Source organism: Mesocricetus auratus, unplaced genomic scaffold, assembly GCF_017639785.1.
Source record: "Mesocricetus auratus isolate SY011 unplaced genomic scaffold, BCM_Maur_2.0 Super-Scaffold_100022, whole genome shotgun sequence".
Classification (NCBI taxonomy): Eukaryota; Metazoa; Chordata; class Mammalia; order Rodentia; family Cricetidae; genus Mesocricetus; species Mesocricetus auratus.
The window spans coordinates 29,487,646-29,508,370 of record NW_024429203.1 but is presented as its reverse complement, the minus strand read 5'-3'; the positions used below and the strand labels follow the sequence as shown (position 1 = coordinate 29,508,370).

Sequence of the window (20,725 nt, the reverse complement as noted above, 5' to 3'; positions counted from 1 at the left end):
TTTGACCTGGGAATGGGATGGAGAGCACAAGCGTCACACTGTTTCCCATTCCAATTGCAATGAAGATTAGAAGCTGGATGCAAAAGAAAAGGTCATCTTAAAAAGGGGAGATTGAACCCAGGGTGAAGGTTACACCTTCAATCATATGCACTTGGGAGGCAGAGGCAGGTGGATCTCTGAGTTCAAGGCTAGAATTGTCTACAGAGAGTGTACCAGTATATACAGCACTACAAAGAGAAACCCTATCAGAGAGAGAGAGAGAGAGAGAGAATATCAAACTGACAAAATTTATTAACTTTCTCCTTCACAGGAATACACAGGAAGTAATGTAAACACTGACACATGAAAGAGCACAAATCAGGAAGACAGTGAACTGGATGGCACTGGTTTCATCTGCATCAAGAGTCCCATGGTTACAGAGACTGGGACATTTAAAGGAACATTCAGATCTATGGATACTCCAGCGGGCCCCTGAAGCCCAATCAATGCCTTGATCTTCCTGTTACAAAACCATCACAGCTGAACACACGCCCACGTCACCCATTTACCTGAGGAATTCAATGTGGGAGCCTAAAAGTAGACTCCCATGTAAGCTTTCTGGCATTTGGAGAGGCGGTGATTTAATTGCCTCTTTTCCTCTTTAAAGAAAACAAAATTAACTACAGGAAAAGCCAAGATGTCTGGTGTTAGCTGGACAGCTATCCAGCCATGGTGACCCTCATCACTCTGTCCCAGGAAGCACAACACATAAGAAAGGATTCCCACTGGGGAAGGGAGTATTTGGAATCCTTACCCAAGGAAGGACACAGTGACCGAAAGAAAAGGATAGGGATCAGTAACCACCTTCATTTAAAACCATGCCTGCTGCAAGCCTGAACTTAGTAATAAGGAGTACAGGCGGCAGTTTTCTGCACTTACCCAAAGAGATTAAGATAACCTGTCTTTTTATCAGATGATAAGAAAGGCAGGAGGCAGATTTTGTTAACTATCACACAGACTGGGTCAATAATGGTACTCAGTGTTACAGATTTAGGTTCAGATAAGACTGCTTTAGGGCTAGAGATCAAAGAAGTCCGAGTTTGCCAAGTCTACCCACTACCTTGTTCCGCCCACACAGGAGACTGCGAATCATGTGTGGAGCTCATTCCTTGCAGCAACAATCTACAAGTTAGTCTGGGACCGAGCAGCGGTGTATGCACAAGTCTTTGGTGAAGATGTGGGACTGACCAACCAGGTGCCTTTTTCCCAGAGGCAGCTAACCCTATGTTGCTAAAAGGTACTTGGCATAGTGTCCAAGATGTACTGTGCTCTCATCAGAAAACAGAATAGAGAAAACCAGAGTGAGGTTTTTTAAAGGGACAGAAACTGATATTCTCAAGATATCTCTATACCATCTGGCCTTTTTGTGCTACTTTATACTTAAGTTCTTATTCAAACAACCATGTGTGCACATGTGAGTGCAAGCACATGCACACGTGGAGGCCAAGGTTCATGCCAGGCACCGTTAGAGGATCTTTACATTTGTTTCAGACATGTAAGATGTCAAATGGTTCGACATTGTGCCATTTGCGGGAGAGGGGTGTTGCATGTGTTAAGAACTGAACCCAGCGCCTTAAGCACGGTAAACATGTGCTCTACCACTCAGCCAAACCCCTAGTTCTGAACTTCGATTGGAAAAGAGTCAGTCTTCGGTGAGCTCCATTATCAACTCTTGTGTGCATCCTGCAATGCCTTGGCTTCTAAAATATGCTTCACTACAGTTCTGTTCTTCAGATCACATTCCCACTATTAGCCTTGGAAAATGGTGATCAGACACTGAGAACTCAATTTTAGGGACTAGTCACCAGTAGGGCTGCAGCCTCTTTCCTGTCCAGTTGTCATTCTGTATGTCTAGACCTACTACCTTACCTCTGCTTCATTCAACTCCAATCAGATATTCATTTAAAGGGGAACCCCCAAGAGTAAATATTTTCATTCACCTACTTATTTTTCTGTCTTTTTTATTCTTTTTATTAGGACTAATTCACATTATAAAGTTATTTTCCTTAAAAAGAAAAAAAAGGGAAAAAGAAAAATGGAAACCGTGAAAATCAGATCTACCTCTGCACTACTAGAACCTGTCACCCTTAAGCAAATAAGGCACCTGTAACATGGCCCACAGGGACAACAGTGGCACTGTACACACAAGATCCTGTGGATTACAAAGCAAGGACTTTCCAACCGAGGTCTGGCAATACCACACAGGACTGCTAAGAAGGGATCACCCACAGGCTCCAAAGAACTCAAAGAACTGTACCTAAAAATCTTCCTGAAAATAGAAACGGACAGAACTAATCTGGTCTGGGGTCAGCCTAATCCTCCTGTCAAGTAGTGTTTCACAGACAAGTAGAGAGGCACAGACAGTCTCGAAAGCAGAAGTCAGAGAGCCTGGATTCTTCTCCCAGGTGTATGACTTACTGCCCACACATATGACACTGCACAAGCTACTTCTCCACTTTTTTCTGCTTCCTCTTCTGTGCGGTTGGTCCTCACAGTGTTTGCAAGGATCAAATGAGACACTGTGCCATACTGTAAGGGAGGGGAAGTAACAGCAGGCTTATTACCTGTCAGTACTGCTTACCACTGCCTATGCTACTAGACACGCCCACCCAAGGACACCCTGCAGAAGAACTGAAGTATGGGTACTACATATGCACACTGTCCTTTTCATTTCATTGGGGCTGTCATTTTACACAATGGAATTCTCAGTCCCCAAAATGGCCTCAGACTACTTTAAAATGTGATGTCACCAAATCTATTGATAAACTTTCCCCAAAGATGCCCAATATAGTTATCTTTGTACAGAGCCTAGAATTCAACATATATCATGCTGAAACTTTTAAAATCTTAAAATCCCTCCCAAGTAGTCATATCATTAAAACTGGTTTTAAATAAAATAAAATGAAAATTAGAGGTGCCATAAATAATAAAATTAGGTCACAGTTCTTCAGTGGTTGCCTCTTTCCTGAGCTTCAAGGCCAGGATCATAGGCCTGTGAATGCTTTTAGAAGCTCAGTCCTGCTGGAGGTGAAAGGACATGTCGGTTGGCAATGAGGCTGCGCTTTTCAACACTAGGATTTGAACAAGGTCTGCTAGGAGCTGCCAAACAGCTTTTGTGGAGAAACCATGTGGTCTAAGGCAGGCTTGCTAGTTTCCGAACGCCAGGCCAGAGTGTGGAGAGTAGCTAACACACACCCCTAGTCAAGGCTCTCAGCTCTTCCTGTAGGCAGATTCTGCTCTCCTCCCCTCTGGTAAATAATTGAACAGAGAAAACAATGAGAAGTGCAGCGATCTGTCTCCCCAGGCCTTTGCGACTCTGCCTAGCTGCAGACTGCCTACATGCAGAACAGACACAGGGGCAGAAAGTGTGTGACTCTGCCACAGATGTGACGAGCTCAAAGCACCCCGGAATCTGGTATTCTTGTCAGGTGACCTTTATTACAGCATTATGTGATGACCGGACGTCAGCTCAGCGGAACCACTAGTTAACACGATGGCTGTCCATTGGAGCCACGGGATGTTGCTGACCTCCACTTTTCTTCCTGTTTTGCTTTGCTTTCCGAGGTTTAAGGATGGTGTAGTTCACATATACCGTATACTGATCTGACAGGAAGGGGACATAGAATGCTCGAAGCAGCTTTGAAGACCTAAAAGAGAAAAGAGAGGGGTAGGAAGTTCATCACTTCACTAGTGACTTTGCAAATAATTAAATCAAGTGCTACATCAAGGATTATGTTTCATATAAATACGGAAGAGTCTACTATTCAGGTACCAGATCATGATAACAGACCTTGTTACTCATGCCAAGAAAAAGTATGTCTCCCTAATAAACAGCCTGTCACAAGCTATGGGTGGCACACAAAGGCTCCAGGGCACACAAAGTTCCAAATAATTTTTACATCTAAACAATGACAGAAACACCAAATGCTCAAACACCCCTGGCCCAGTTCTAACTTTTCCTAGAGAGACGAGGAAAACCGAGTCCTGGGAACCTGTGCAGTGTTGCAGCAGTGTCTGAACCAAGTGACTAGTTTACACACAAGCTCATGCTAGCACAAAATAGTCTAGAAAATTCTTATGACTAAAGTATGAGACTTGGAAACAATCTACACCATGGGGTTTTGAAGTATGTAAGCAATTTGGTTTTAAATTTGTTTACTCCATCTGATAAATCTATGAGAAAGGTGACATTGACATCCCTGTTTCACAGATAGAGGGCAGAGGCATAAGCCGCTGAGGGTCATGCAGATTAATCAGCTTGTTTAAGTTCATGTAGTAACTGGTAAGAGCCTCACCCAGCTTTGAGTCTAGAGTCTGCAAGCTTCACCATTATGTCTTATCTTGCAGCCTGTGGATTTATCCTTTCTTAATTGTAATGACAACTTCAAATACATCAAGTATTATTCCTAATTGGATTTTTCAGTCTGAAAATCCAAGCTGGCCCAGTTACTGATTCGGGAAACAAGATAACTCAAGGGTATCCACGGCCAGTCCTTTTCTAGATTCTAAACTTGTAAATGTCATGTCGACGTGGCATTTGCACTGGCAGCCTACCTCTGGGCTTGGCAGACTCCTGTGATGCCTGCGCACACAATGATACCGCGCTTGGCAAACACACCTCTTAGAGAGACTTCCCAGCTGAGATGCTGGCAGTGCCCTGTGCTCAACAGAGACGCACTTCACTTCAGCAGCCAACAGCTCAAGGGCTTGGATAGGGAATAGAGGCTTAGAGGACCCAGCAGATAAAGCAGGACTCTTGTGAGTCGATGAGCAGGAAGAACATGCACCTGTCCCAGACACAAGTTAATTTAAATCTCCTTCTGCTCACAACAGACAGATAAGGTGATGTCTAACATTGGCAGCAATGCTTTCAGGTCAGTGGCCATTCCAGAAATGACTCCCATTCATTAACACAGTCATATGTTCTCCAGTGGCTCAAGCCCGTGGTTAACATCAGGGTCTGCAGAATCAACTGTGGTATTTTCCTGCTGGAGCAGCTCATACAGTTTCAGTACAGAATGAACCAATGGAGGCACTCATCTGCTTTTGGTCTCCACTGAGCACAGTTCAGAAACCCTACTTCAACATTTTCCATCTCTAATGTCATACAAAAAGTGGCACAGGAAGATACAATTCCAAGACAAATCAGACACACACACAGGTGAGAAGAGTACAGCAGATGTCCAATGGCAATGAAACTGATGGTATGGGGCTGGAAAGATGGCTCAGAGGTTAAGAGCACTGACTGCTCTTCCAGAGGACCTGAGTTCAATTCCCAGCAACCACATGATGGCTCACAACCATCTGTAATGAGACCTGGTGCCCTCTTCTGATATGCAGACAGAACAGTGTGTATATAATAAATAAATCTTTAAAAAAAAAAAAGAAACTGATGGTATAAGCAAATTTCACACTATGGTCTTTGGGTAGCAGTAGACCAGATGAATGTCCTCAAAATCAAAAACTGCTGAGTTGGGCCAGCACCTCCTGCCAAGCCTGGTGACCTGAGGCTGATCCCCCCAACCCACACAGTAAAAGAAGGAAACAGATTCAAAGTTCTCTTCTGACTTTCCCACATGGGCTCCTTCCTCCAATAACACACAAAACAATAAGTGTGAGTATTAAAAAACTGATCAGCAAACAATATATTCCTAGCACAAAAAGAAAATAGCATACTCTCTGCCCAGTTAGACATCACCAGGAGAGATGTTGTCATGCAATATTTGCAATAAGACCCTGATGACTCCTGTTAATAATAAAAAGACATACCCTATCCTTTCATGTTCCATGCTGTTGTGTACAAGATTGTATCTGGTATAGTTCATAAGTGGATAAGCTAAAGGAAGGAATGCAATAACAACAGAGGAACATAGATGACAAAGACATTTTAAAAATTATTTAATAACCAGACAGTGGTGGCACACACCTTTAATTCCAGCACTCGGAAGGCAGAGGCAGGATCTCTGTGAGTTTGAGGTCAGCTTGGTCTACAGAGTGGTCTACAGCTAGGGTTACATAGAGAAACCCTGTGGGGGGGTGGGGGTCATTGACTAGTCAATTCTAAATACAAAAAGAAAAAAATTGAACTAGGAAACAAAATGAGTTATTTGAATAACGATGGAAGAATGTAGGGAGAGAGCTTTAGCCTTAGCCACGCCCATTGGGGGAGTGGCTACAGTACTTGAGGGAGAGGGGATAAATAGAGAGGGCAGACTGGCACTCTCTCCTTGGATGCTGGCCATGTTTTGGAGAGCTTCCCAGCTTTCCATGTAAGTTACTTCTTTCCTACTGCCTTTCCTCAGCATTCTTGGTGTGAGTCACTGACCATCCACAGAAGAATGAGAAGAACTAGGGGCAGTGCTGAGCCAGATTTTACTAGTGATGGAACTGAAACCTACAATCAGTCTTTCAGAATGGATGCATCAGGTTCATGCACAACAGCTAAAGAGCAGCTGGCTGTGATCTGAGACAGCATCCATTTCAGGAGTAACACATGTATGTGTGTGTTCCCAACAAGTAGGATACAGAATAAAACTGAGAATATATGGCCAGGTGTGGTGGCACACACCTTTTATTCCAGCACTTGGGAGGCAGAAGCAGAAGGTATATTTTAAAGATTTATTTATTTTTATGTGTCCAAGTGTTTCCCTACATGTGTGTGCATCATGTGCACAGCAGGTGCCCAAATAGGCCGAATAAGACATTGGAACTGGAATTATAGACAGTTATGAGCCACAATGTGGGTGTGGGGAACTGAACCCAGGTCCTCTGTAAGAGCAACCAAATACTCTTCTTAACCAGTGAGTCACCTCTCCAGCCCCTATTTATTATATTTTTAATTGAATCTTTCATTGCCCTCCTATTTCTATTTTTGAAAATAATGTATAAGATAAGTAAAAAACATAAACAGGCAGGGTTTACTGGACCAAAGACAATGAATGCTGGTAACATTTTCCTGGTGTGCTGAGACATGACACCACAGAGTCCCACATATTTCAAAACACTATCTCAGCTGCACACAGAACATACCATAACCCAAAGTACTAGACTAGACTGAAACGGGAGGCCCAGTATTCATTATTGTTGGATATAAAAAGCAAGCTGAAACAACAGAAATATAAAACAGTAGGACAAAATATCTATAATCTACGCAATAGAGGATTGCTATGTACAGTATATGAGTTGATCCTACAATTCAGGAAGACAAACAACTCAAATAGGAAAAGACTATGAAGTACATGAATAGCAAAGAGAAATGCAAATGGCTAATGTGATGTGACAAAATGCAAGCCATTAATTCAATAACAGGCTTGCAAAAACTATGAAGTCTGACAATATCAAACACTGATACAGAAGTAGGAAACAAATGTCAACAAAAGTTAAATCTACATAACCATGTGAACAGGCAATTTCAGCAGAATCAGGTAAAACAAACTGTGCATCACAGTATAGTAGGGGCTATTATTGTAATGACTCATTTACTTTTTTGCTTCACAAATAATTTCCCTTGTTTTCTGTCTATTATACCAGAATATTTCAAACATAGGAAGCAGGCAAAATATGTTACTTATAACACTTTAAAGGAATGGACAAATTTGTCTCAAATTTAGAAAAAAATACTTTTTTGTTTTGCTTTATTTGAGACAGGGTTTTTTCTCTGTGTAGTTCTAGCTTTTTGGAATTCACTCTGTAGACTAGGCTGGCCTTAAACTCACAGAGATCCACTTGCCTCCGAATGTTGGAATTAAAGGCATGTGTCACCACCGCCCCACTACATTTTATTTTTTAAAGACTGTGCATTCCTGGCTGGTCTGGAACTCACAAAGATCCACCCTGCCTCCGCCTGAGATTAAAGGTGTGCGCCACTGTGCCCCACCTGGAAAACCTCAAATTCTCAAAAATCTGAACAAATAGAAACAGTCAACATGGCAACTACGTATGCAGATTTGCATGCCTCCCACATAGACACAGTCTTTTCTCAATGGGCTAATGGGCTAGTTGAACTCATATTCATATCTGAATATGAATGACATAACCATAACAGAATATTTACCATTAAAAACCCACACACAAGTTCACAGTGATAATACACACATTCAGAAAAGAAGTCAACCCAAAACTGGCAGGAAGAGAGGAGAGTTTAGCACACATCTTGCCATCCCACAGTCGCCTCACTGGTCAGTGCACACAGCCAGTCCTTTTCATTATATTCTCCACAATGTGTATGCACTTATCTGTTGACTTGCTGACTGTCCCTTTACCCCACATATGGACTCAGGGACCGAGGATGTTTTGCCTATATTACATGCCTGGTACTACTGTATGATGAACAGCATATATACTGGAAGGATTGACAGGTAGGTAGAAGACAGACAAATGGATAAAGGAAGTGGGCAAAGGACATTATACAAATGAGCATCATCAGGTGACGGCTTAAATAAATGCAGGAATACAGGATGGGTAACTGACAATTCCTACTCCCCATGAGGAATTCCAAGTTCAAGAAGTTGTGGTTTGGGATAATCACCTTGTCAAGGAAAAACGTGAAGTGAACCAAGAGATACTCAATTCTGCCCTGTTCACCCAGTGTAGAGCAACTGGAAAATTAGCACTAAACTCTAAACAGTGTTCAGCAAGGAGGCTTTTACAGGTAAGCCTGAGCACAAAGCTGTATAAAAGGTGGTGGGATCAGCATAAGAAGAAAGAAGAGTCAGGAGGGTCCTCTGAGGACACTGAGCTCCTCCTACAGACTCTGGTGTGATCTCTGACACAGAGCCACTAGCTGAGTAAGGCAGAAGTCAGCAGCTATAGATGCATGCCCACCTCTAAGCTGGGATGGGAGAAGTCTATGGGTTGTCGGACTGCTGGTTTTTACAAGTTAGCTGGAGTCCTTTTGATTGACACTAGCTGCTGTTCTACATTTCTTCCTTCTTTCTTTTGCTTTAATAGTGAAAGAAGGGAATCCCTTATTTCATTTGTTTCTTAACCATTACTAGCTACAGAAGCTTTAACAGTAAGATCAGAAAGACTTGTTATACTTTTCATTTCTGAAGAAAACATGTAGATTTGTAAATAAAGTTTATAAAACAGAAGAACAGCTCAGCACCGGAAGACAGTCTGACACACTCACATGTGGAAACATAAATCAGGTTCATCACAAGCTAGGACAAAAGGAATACCTATCACAGCTCATATCACAAGACCTGGAATGCAATGAAATGCCAGCAGTGTCACCTGAAAGAACATAGGCATGTAACTGAGGATACATGTCACCATCACAGAAACCCAAACAAACTGCATGGAACAGAGCTGGACAGAACAACTGCCTGGGCAGCATAACTAACTAGCTGACAGCTCAGAATAGGCTCCAACTCAATTACCAGTCCCATTTATTGGGGCTTGAGAGCATTCTGCTGTGGAGACGTAGATCTGCACTTGCTGGAATCAATAGAACACTGGCAGCTAGTTCCCGACACCACCAGTTCAGCAGGCGCAAATGGATATAGTGGGTCAAATTGTCAGCTTAACAAGAAAGCCTTCTGGTACAGTTTCCTTTCCACTTTTAGCTATCTGCCCACCCACCTGCCCATCATCTAGCCAACTCATCCACCTTCATTCTGCACTAGAGCCTCAGCTTGTATGCTATAGTTGTGTAGCTTGGTGCTCTTATGAGACTCTTAACAGTGGGAGTGGGGGTATCTCTGACTATTTTGCTTGTTCCTGAGACCCTTTTCCTCTACTGAATTGCCTCATCCAGTCTTGATATGAGGGTTTGTGCATCGTCTTATTGTAACTTGTTATGCATGTTCAGTTGATATCACTGGGAGGTCTGCTTTTTTTCTGAAAGGAATGGAGGAGTGGATCTGGAGCTGGAAGTGGGGGGAGTGGAGGGAGGGGAAACTTCCATTGGGATGTATGTATGAGAGAGAGGAGGGGGGAGGGGGAGACAGAGAGAGACACAGAGAGAGAGGGAAGGAGGGAGGGAGAGGGAGAGAGTTCTTTTGAGATTCAGTCATAGTCAACCTACCGTCCCTTGTTGAGCAATACTAATGTTCAAAAAGTTGGTGTTGGGCAAAAAGAAGAGTGTTTTCTTATGCAGCCTCTAACAGGACATGGGTGAAGGACATTGCTCTATAGTCAGTAACAGTGCAGAGATGACTCATGCCTGTTCTATGAGAGTGCACATGAGATGACGGTTAACATGCTGCACTTGCTGGAGGGCCTAGGGACAGGACTCTGATCAATGCTGCATCTCCAGCTTTTAAAACTGAACTGTACCAAAGAAAACACAATTAGGCAAATGAAAGACTATGCCACTCTCAACTCAGATTATCTAGTCTACATCTTCCACAAGGAAATCAAACACCAAAACTAAAAACAAGTTCTTTCTGATTTCCCCCCCCAAACATTTTAGTCCTAAAGTCATGAGGCAGGGCAGAGCAAAGCAGGAACCTACACAGTGTAGGTGGAAGAAAGGAGGGAGATACGATGGCCAATGGGATGGCAGGTACAAGTGATACAGATGGTGTCCATGTTGATGAAGAGAATGTTACTATAAGAGGTCAAAAAACCTTTCTGATGGGGGAAGTCCTTCTGTGTATATGTTGTCTTACTGGTTGATAAATAAAGCACTATTGGCCAATAGGGAAGCAAGATAGGTAGGACTAAGAGTCAAGGAGGATTCTGGGAAATGTAGTCAAGAGTAGAGTTGCCATGTAATCCTGAGAGGAGAGGGTGCAAGTCTGGCATTCTCAGTAAGATAAGACCTTATAAAAATATATATTAGTAATTTTGGGTTAATAATTAAGTCAGAGCTAGCTAGCCATTAAGAAACCATAGCAAATGGCCAACAGTTTCATAATTAATATAGCATCCTGTGTGTTCATTTGGGACTGACGTGGCTCTGGAACCAAGCTGGTAGGAAAGAATCATGTTACACCTTTCCAAGTTCCAGTTCACACAGTATTTGCCAGTCATGGCTATCTATGTAACTAGTATACTACTTAACTTTCATACCATCTGAGGAATATGTTCACAGTTCTGACCACTTAAAGTAACTACAAAGATCCATGATATGGCATGATCTGCAAGTCTGCAGAAGCACAGACTGGAATCCCAGCACTGTGTCATGGGCACACAGTGAAATGTGCTGTTGATGTGTACAACATCTGGCATAACATCATAGCCCCTGCACCAGTCACCTTTAGCCACTATTCAGAACAGCAGAATTGAGAAAGACTTGCTATTAGGCAAGTGGACACTTGTGACCTGCAGTCCCAAGGGTTGGGGGCAGTGCTTGCTCTTCACCAGTCTTTTCCCATCTGGTAGCTACCGAGAGATGCAAATAGTACTGATCTGGTGGGAAGAGCACACACCAGCGTCTATCAGAGGCTCTACCTCGCTCTCCAGACCCTTCTCCGGGCTTTATCCATGTGGCAAAAGAACAATGGAAGTGTGTCAAGGTTTGAATAAACAATGAGCATACTTTGCCTCAACAATTTTGATTTCATTAAGTACAAGCCTCTGATCAGATCCTCATCTTACCCCTCTTCTTTCACTGCTGCATAAACCCTGCTTTAAGAATGCAAATCTAGGCCTAAAGAGATGGATCAGAAGTTAAAAGCACTTGTAGCTCTTGGGAAGCAGTCATGTCAGGTGGGTCACAACCACCCGTAACTCATGGTACACACACATATATGAAGACATTCACACGTAAAATAAAAACAACCAGAGTTGCTGTGATAAAGTATGAGAGGAAAGAATTCAGGCACAGAAACAAAAATAACAAATATATCTATTTTTAAAAGAATGTAAACTCTACCAAATAGTGTTTTTAAGGCCTTATAATGTGCTGAGAGTCGTAAAGAAGCTAGAATAGCGACAGATGATACTGGTTGCCCAGTCTACTAGCTTAAAGCAAGGGCTATCCTGAAGCACTGAGCCTAAACACTAACCCAGCGAGAAGACATGGAGATGGTCTTTCTAGAGAACTCATTCCACAACACCAGAAAGCAAAGTTCTCTGAGCTCCACAGGGGATAAAAAGATCAGCAGATTTCAGGGTTTAAGAAGCTGAGTAAGACATCAGGCAACATGTAATGTATTCTAAAGCCAAATCTGGCCCAGTTGGATGAAGGTCTTGGAAAAGTGTCTGGGGGAGGATGAGGCAGGTGGATAAGGAAGATAGAGAAGGAGGAGAGGCAGCAGACAGAAAGAAGCTGAAAGAGAATCAGACTGCGAGTAGTAAGCTGATAAAGAAATGTAAGAGTACATCCACTCTGTTCTTCCTGTTTCTCAACATCCTTAGCACCAATGAGAAAGGTAAGGTCATCACCATGACTGGCATATAGGGAAAAGACAAGAGCCCATCATTATTGCTCAGGAGGAAGAACTGATTCTACCCAAAGGACCAGACACCATCTGAAGCACGACAACTGTTGGCCATCAAATCCTGTCATGGGTGCAATCTCCTTCCCACCTGGGTATGAAGAGGCAATGGCCTGCAGGGCTACCTTTTTCTCTCTTGTAAGAAATCTTTGAATTGAAACGTTTAGAAGGAGAATAGCATTTAAAAAAAAGCCATGATTTTATAACATGTCCATAACTTCTGTGATATTTCTGTCATAGGAAAACAATCCTAATCTTCACCCCTTGAGCATGGGCTGTGGCTTACCGCCACCACCAGGAGGAGGGAGAAGTGATACTGTCTGGCTTCCAAGGCTACGTCATAAAAGCAATGGAGTTCTTGGATTGGAAATGGAAAAGCCACAGGTAGGTATTTTGGGAGACAACCTCAGCTGAGATCTAGGCAAAAACGTCAAATATGTGGGTGAGAAAAAAGCCTTTGGATGCCTGCAGTCTCAGCTACTGTCTGATGGTCAATGAAAAAGAGACCCTGAGGAAGAACTAGCTAGATGAGCCAGCTGTGGTTTTCTTTTACATCTTTAAGAATGGATGATTATTACACTGCAATACCTGGATCATAGTTTTCAACTAACCTAACCTTTACAACACTTACTCCAGTAACCTTACTTTACAGAAAGAAATAGTTCCACCTATGCTGGCTCCAATCAACCAGACCACCCTACTACACAAGGCACAAATGGATGTAAGAATACAAATGTGATCATTTCAGGCCTCATAGTTACTAGATTCACGTCTTGTAAGATAATTGAAAGGCCATGCACAGTCTGTAGAAATTCTCAAGATTAGCCAAAGTTCAGGGTCCTGCGCTGGGCACTGAAAGAACAAAGCAGTAGACAGATATGACCACGTACTCCCTACCTGGCTACAACTGAGGTTCTTTGACTAGAAAGGGCTTACTCCACCCTGCCAGTTGCTGTTTTTACTTGCCTGGGTTCCCCCGCTGTCATTAAATATGCAAGACTTTGAAACCCTGTCTCAAGCGTCTCATCATGCGTCTAGAATTCACTTAGATGACAATGCTCCAAACTGGGAAGAAGCACATGTGGAAGCAACACAAACTAGAGGCATGTGCCTACAAGGAACCTGGTCAGCTGGAGAGCACTACACAAAGTGATGCAGGGCCGCTACAGTCTCCAAAGCTACAACCCGACCCCAGTGTTCATCAGGCCAACTCCAACAACCCGGAGAGGCTTTTCCACCAAGCTCCCACAGCCGTCCGCGAGCACACTCACCACTGGGCTGTTAATTTATTCCATCACTCTCCCATCACTCCTCTCAGGGGACTCTTAGAGGAGGCATTACATCCATTCACTTGTCAAGCTGTTTTATATAAGCAGCGATTATGTACTGGTTCAAAGAAGGAAACCCCTCTCTTGTTTCACAAAGTATGTAATATGAGCCAGCCATTCAATGGCAAATCTGCACTCATGCTGGTTGGGACTGGCGAGATGGCTCAGCAGGTAAAAGCACTGGCTGCTTTTTCCATAGGACCTGGGTTCATGTCTCAGCACCCATATGGCAGCTCACAACCATCTGTAACTACAATTCCAGGGGACTGACACCCTCTTCTGGCCTTGGAGGACATGAGGCTCTTGAATGATGCAAAGACATACATGTAAGAAAAACACTATAGAGGTGAAAGCAAAACAAAACAATTGTAAGAGCTACTGCCAACTAGATCAGCTCCATCTCTGCTGAGTCTGCTCGTCCTTCTAACAGCAGCCAGACCACGCTGCGACAGACAAGCTCAAGGTCAGGAAACCTGGTGATGAGAACCAGCCCCACCTGAGCAGCAGCTACAAGTTGGTCCCTGAAACCTGCCTGGATGCTCCAGCTACTGGGCCCGAGGTCTGGGGCCCTCAGTAAAGCAGACAAGCCAATTAAGACAAGAAGATGAGGATACAGACTGCCATGCTCCCAACAGCCTTCCTAAGTACGTCTCCTGAGTCCAGCAGCCAAGCCCCACATTACTTCCATCCAACAGAGAGCGGGTATCTTTACACAGTCAGTAGTGTCCAGCATTTTAAAATCTGCCCCATCACAAAATTGCCCATTAATCTTTAAGTTGCTTCTCTCTTGCAAAGACTCTCTAATAACATTCTCTCCAGAGTAGGGTTGTTTGTTTGTTTTTCTGATGGGTTGGTACTCAAATAATGCTGATTGCTTCCGTTTCAGAGAGCTGAGACCCTATTTAGACTATGTCAGTATGAAATGTCAGCAAAATGAATAAAAAAAACTGCACAAATCTACAAAGAAAGGTAAAGACAATATAGTTGGGAGCCCTGCAGAGCTTGCTAACTTATTCAAAGGTCTAACTTGCTAGAGTACTTCATGAATTCAAAGCATTTTCACTCCCTCCCATTTCATTCCTACAAAACATATGACACTCCTCTGCTTTCCAGAAGTGGAGGTACTGACAGCAAGCAGCCAGGATTGAAGTCACAGGTCCTCAAACTCCACACTTTCACTATACATGTCTCTGTGAGAGTCTGACCCCCTCAATTCACAAGTCAACGGGGGTTTCTAAAAATCTACCCCTGCATACAAGTTAGAGGAAATTAAAACTCACCAGGCCGTAGTGGAGCATGCCTTTAATACTAGCACTTAGGAGGCAGACCAGCCTGGTCTACAGAGTAAGTTCCAGGAAAGGTTCCAAAGAATTAAAACACTCTGTGCATAGTGGTGAATGCCTTTAATGTCAACACTCCAGAGCAGAGGCAGGTAGCTGTAGCCAACCTTGTGAGTTCCAGGATAGCCAGAGCTACATAGTGAGACCCTGCCTCAAAAAAAAAAAAAATTAACAGCCCCTGAGCCCCTGAAGGCATCCAGTTCACAGGAAGGTCGCTTAGGATCTGCTGTTCCTCAGAGATGAAGTTCCTTCCTAAGCCGGGTCTCACTGGCACAGCTTCCTCCACTTAAACCTAAAGACACAGTGAGACCTAGCCCATTCTACCAGGCAGAGCCAGGCACCGTGAAACTCACACATTTCGGACAGAGACCTTGACAGCCAGTGCCACTGCCACTTCACTCTGGAGCAAGTTCCTCTCACAACCTACCACCTCTCTGTCTCTCAATCCCTCAGTGTCCTTCCTATCTCTCTCATTATCAGCGTAAAGCATGGCTCTGCTGTGGTTTCTTAACTGCTATCAACCCCATGTGTTTACAGCATCACTATTCATACTGCCAAAAAGTGGAAAGAATCCAGAAGTCTATCAACTAGAAGAAGGAATGAACAACAGAAAAGTACATGTTCAGAAATAAAAAGGAACAAGGGCTGGTACATTCAATAGCCTGAATGAACCTCAAAAACAGGCTGACTGAAAGAAGCTGTATTAGTTACTTTTTGTTGCTGTAACAAAACACTACAATCCAAAACGATTTAGGGAAGATAGCTTATTTTGGCTTGTGGTTCCAGGGCTAGAGTAGTAATGGAAGCAGACACCTGAGCTGGAAGCTGGCAGATCACATTTCCATTCACACACAGAAAGAAAAGTGAACCAACTGGGAGTGGGATGAAACTAACTCGCAAAGCCCACCCCTAGCTAAATGCTTCCTCCAGCAAGCCTCTACTTCTGAAGGTCTCATAACCTCCACAACAGTGCCACCAACTAGGGACCAAGTGTTCAAATATGAGTCTACAGATGACTTTTCTCATACAAACCACCATAGAAATCAAACACAAACCACATTCATTGTATGATCCCACTTATAAGAAATGGCCAAAAAAATTAAGCCCATAAATAAGGAAATTATGAGTTGGGGCTGGCATGGTAACATATAAGTGTGGTCAAATAATTTGGCATGTAAATTATACTCCAATAAAGTTGCTTTTTTTAAAACTGGTTAAATTTGCCTTATTAGTGTGGCTACAGTCTATACATAGTTGAAGAAGAAAATGGCAATTAAACTGGCAAGATGGCTCAGTGGGTACAGGTGTTTGCCACCAAGCCTGAAAACCTAAGTTCAATCCCCAGAGCTCATATGCTCATATGGTAGAAGGAGAGAACCACCTACCGCAAGTTGTCCTCTGACCTAATGAGAGCCATGGTGCACACACGTGCACACACACACACACACACACACACACACACACACACACACACACACACACACAGAGAGACAGAGACAGAGACAGAGAGTCAGAGAGAGAGGAAGGGAGGGAGGGAAGGAGGGAGAGAGTTTAAAAAGAGAAAGCAGGTGCTACCCTCATCCCATTCAAAGTGTCCTCTTACCACACTCATTTCTCTACTCTTGTTGTCACTCACCATCCTCAAATACTCCCCAACTACTCTCTCCACCTTTCTAATCCCTCATCTCTCTTATCTTCTTTTCTAATGAAAAGTCCCATTTCCTAGTTCCCTAAGAAAATCGATGCTATCAGAAGAAATGCTCTGCATCCTACCCATCGTTCCCACCTGCCGACTATGAACTCTACTATATATACTCAGATCACACAAAACTTCCAACCATTCCTCAGGAACACTGGGCAGGAAGGCATATGTGGCCTGGGGCAGTAGCACACACAAACGCAGACTACTCTGGCCACAGAAAGCTCTACCAAATGGGCTGAACACAATGACCGGGACGACTAAGCTCTCATTATGTGAGTTTCTTCTTTCATGTAACCCAATGGCAATGCTACAGCAATTCCCCTATGTCACCTGCTTTTAGCTGTACAAGAGTCTTCTCATCAACACACGCCTCATTTGTTTCCCTCATCCATTTTTTTCCTTAAAGGACATTTTGGGGTGAAAAAATATTTTAGAATTTCTTGGAACTAATTAATAATTACAGTAAAGTAGCAGAACCCAAAAATTAACATATAAGACTACAAGTCAGCAATAGACAAGCAGAATTTAAAATTTTTAAAAACAAATTAGTACCATTTACATTAGTACTCCCCCCCAAAAGACATACTCAGGTATAAATCTAAAACATGTGTACAAGATCAATATGAAGAAAATTACAATGAAATAAACTCAAGAATGGCTAACAGAGGCATTCCATGTTCATGAACATGGTGGCTCAACATTATTGTGTTATTCGTTTGAAGGTGAAAGAGAGAGACAGACAATACACATAAAGGAGGAACTAATCAGAAGGCAGAGGCAGGCAGATCTCTCTGAGTTCGAGGCCAACTGGTTCACAGAGCGAGTTCCAGGACAGCCAAGGTGGTTACACAGAGAAACCCTGTCTTGAGGGGGGGGGGAGGGAGGGAGGGAGGGAGAGAGGGAGGAAGAGGAGGAGGAGGAGGAGGAAGAAGAAGAAGAAGACAACAACTGATAAGATGAACTATTAAAATCAAAATATTTGCTTTTTGCAAAAGACATCAAGAACAATAAGACGAACAGGACACACTTGTAAAAGATGTATCTGACGGCCGGGCGGTGGTGGCGCACGCCTTTAATCCCAGCACTCGGGAGGCAGAGGCAGGCGGATCTCTGTGAGTTCGAGGCTAGACTGGACGGACAGCCTCGAAAACAATACAGAGAAACCCTGTCTCGAAAAACCAAAAAAAAAAAAAAAAAAAAAAAAAAAGATGTATCTGACAATTGCAATCTAAAACACGTCCAAGAATTTATAAAATTCCACAATAAAGATATAAACAACTTAATTAAAAATGAGTCAAAGGAGTCAGGCAGTGGTGGAACACATCTTTAATCCCAACACTTGGGAGGCAGAGGCAGGCAGATATGGGTGAGTTCCAGGCCAGCTTGGTCTACAGAGCAAGTACCAAAACAGCCAGGACAACACAGAGAAACCTTGTCTAGAAAAATAAAAAACAAGCAAGCAAGTCCAAGGGGCTGGAGGGTTCCCTCAATGGCAGAGCACTTTCGTAGCAACTATAAGGCCCTGGGGGTTCAAGCCCCTAAGCAGTAAAAACAGGAAGGAGGGAGGGAGAGGGAGGGAGGGAGGGAGGGAGGGAGGGAGGGAGGGAGGGAGGGAGGGAGGGAGGGAGGGAGCAAACAGGCAGGCAGGCCCCAGAGACTTTAAAAACACCTCATCCAGCCAGGCGGTGGTGGCGCATGCCTTTAGTCCCAGCACTTGGGAGGCAGAGGCAGGCGGATCTCTGTGAGTTCGAGGCCAGCCTGGTCTGCAAGGGCTAGTTCCAGGACAGGCTCCAAAGCCACAGAGAAACCCTGTCTCGAATAACAAAAAAACAAAAAACAAAAAACAAAAAAACAAAAAAAACCCCACCTCATCCAAACAGACTTACAGATGACAAATAGGCATAATGTTCCACACCATATATCACTAGAGAAAAGTAAACTAAAGCCATATCAAGATACACTCACACCATACAATTCAGCAATCATGGGCTGGAGAAATGGCTCAGCCGTTAAAGGCTAGGCTCACAACCAAAAATAAAAAACAATTCAGCAATCACAGTGTTTAATACTGAGTCAAAGAGGATGGTAACTCACCTGCCCAAAACATGACAAATGGATATTTATGCAAATTGAGCAGCCCTAATCTGATCATTTGAAATCCAGAACAGTCTAAAGTAATGCTTCTTCCAGAGAACTCAGGTTTGATTCCCAGCACCCACATCAGCACACCTAGCTGCCTGGATCGCTAGCTCCAGATGATCCAAGGCCTCCGGCCTGTGGCCCCGCCCCCCACCCCTCACAAGTGGCATACACTCACACAGACACACATACCTGATTGGATTTTTAAAAAATTTACCAATAAGGTATGTGTATAAATTATATATGAAACATAAAGGAATTTTTTTCCCTAAGACATCTTATATATATTTATACACATTCCAAAATCTGACAGCTAAAACACTTCTAGTCCCATGTATTTCAAATAAGAGAAACTCAGTCTGTAATAGCTTTAACTTACAACTGCTATTATAGACTACATGGTGTATTCCCTCAAAATTTATGTTGAAACAGATTTGGTGACTCAGTTGGGAAGTGGAGGCAGGGGGATTGCAAGTTTGAAGCCAGCCAAAGCTACACAGTAAGACCCATCTCAAAAGTTCTGTGTCCTAATTTGATCCCCAGTGTGATGGTGCATGGAGCGGAGCCTCTGGGAGGTTGCTCAGCCATGTGTGCAGCGTTCTCCAGAGTGGGGTCAGTTCCTGCAGAAATGCCAGACAACTGGTTCATCCTCTTTCTCACGACAGATAAAAGTCAGCCATCTGAAACCTTGAGGAGGCCTTCCATCACATTCTCACTGCTAGCACACTGGCCTTAATCCTCCAGCCTCCAAGACTAATAATGTGTCTGCTGGTTAGTCACTCAGCCTAGGGTAAATGGTTACAGCTGTATGAACTGAAACTGGTTTGTTTTGTTTTGATGCTTCTATGCTCTTGGATTGACCAGCTACTGAGTACTCTGGTTCTCCAGTATGCTAACCATCCCCTTTCATAATTACATAACATTCAATTGGATGTCTTCCTCTAAAGAACCTTCATATATAATCTAGTTTCTCTTCTTTTATTTTTGTTTTCCAGACAAGGAGTCTCTGTGTAATAGCCCTGGCTGTCCTGGAACTCGCTCTGTAAACCAGCTGGCCTCAAACTCACAGAGATCTGCCTGCCTCTGCCTCCTGACTAGGTCCTCCTTTATGTGTATTGTCTGTCGCCCTCTTTCACCTTCAAACAGTAAGTTTACAAACACTCACACTCCAATTTACACTTCCCATCATTCTTCTCACCACTAATTCCTAGGCCTTTCTGAAGAGCCAGCTAAATCCTGACTATTTTAAAATTCTCACTAGATCTGCCAGGCATAGTGAGGCCTATCTGCAGTCTAGCATGTGGGAGGCTGGGGCAAAAGGATCACCACAAGTTCAAGACTAGCCTGGTCCATCTAATGAGGCCCAAACCAGCCCTGAGCTACAGAGTGAGACCCTGTTTTAACCAACCACAATAAAAAACAAACAAGTCATACCCAGTACTTTCTGAGCTTTGATTCTGAAAATGATGGACACCAAGTTCCTCAAAGTACAGTTAATCTTGTTAGCAATGTCAGAATGCTCGGTTAAGACAGTTAAAGTCTGTTACCAAACTCATCAAAACCTTGAGTTTCCACAGTAGACCTACCTGGACTACTCAGGACCTTTCATTAGGATAATAATAGAATGTACTTTGCATTCCGAGGTCTCAAGAAGAGAGTACTCTTAATTTCTCAGTACACATGGATAAAACTGTACCAAATGAAAAGGAAATAAGAATTATTCGAGATAGCCAAGGACTGGATTCACTCAACTCCAGCATTCATTTTTACCACTGATTAGGACATCTGTCA

The 20,725-nt window shown here is 43.3% G+C and overlaps 1 protein-coding gene across 3 annotated transcripts in view; it reads right to left on the bottom strand.

Moving 5' to 3' along the window:
- Positions 1 to 273: 273 nt before the first annotated feature.
- Positions 274 to 20,725, bottom strand: part of Alg9 (ALG9 alpha-1,2-mannosyltransferase) — a 70,201-nt gene continuing 49,749 nt past the window's right edge. For 2 of the 3 annotated variants that reach the window (XM_005069520.4, XM_013113013.3), the window contains exon 15: positions 274 to 3,686. In XM_005069520.4, coding sequence (XP_005069577.1) covers positions 3,521 to 3,686 — 166 coding nt within the window. In that variant the 3' untranslated portion in view covers positions 274 to 3,520. Of the gene's footprint in view, positions 3,687 to 20,520; positions 20,625 to 20,725 lie in introns of all 3 variants that reach the window. The other variant, XR_001196443.3, reaches the window with a different exon arrangement.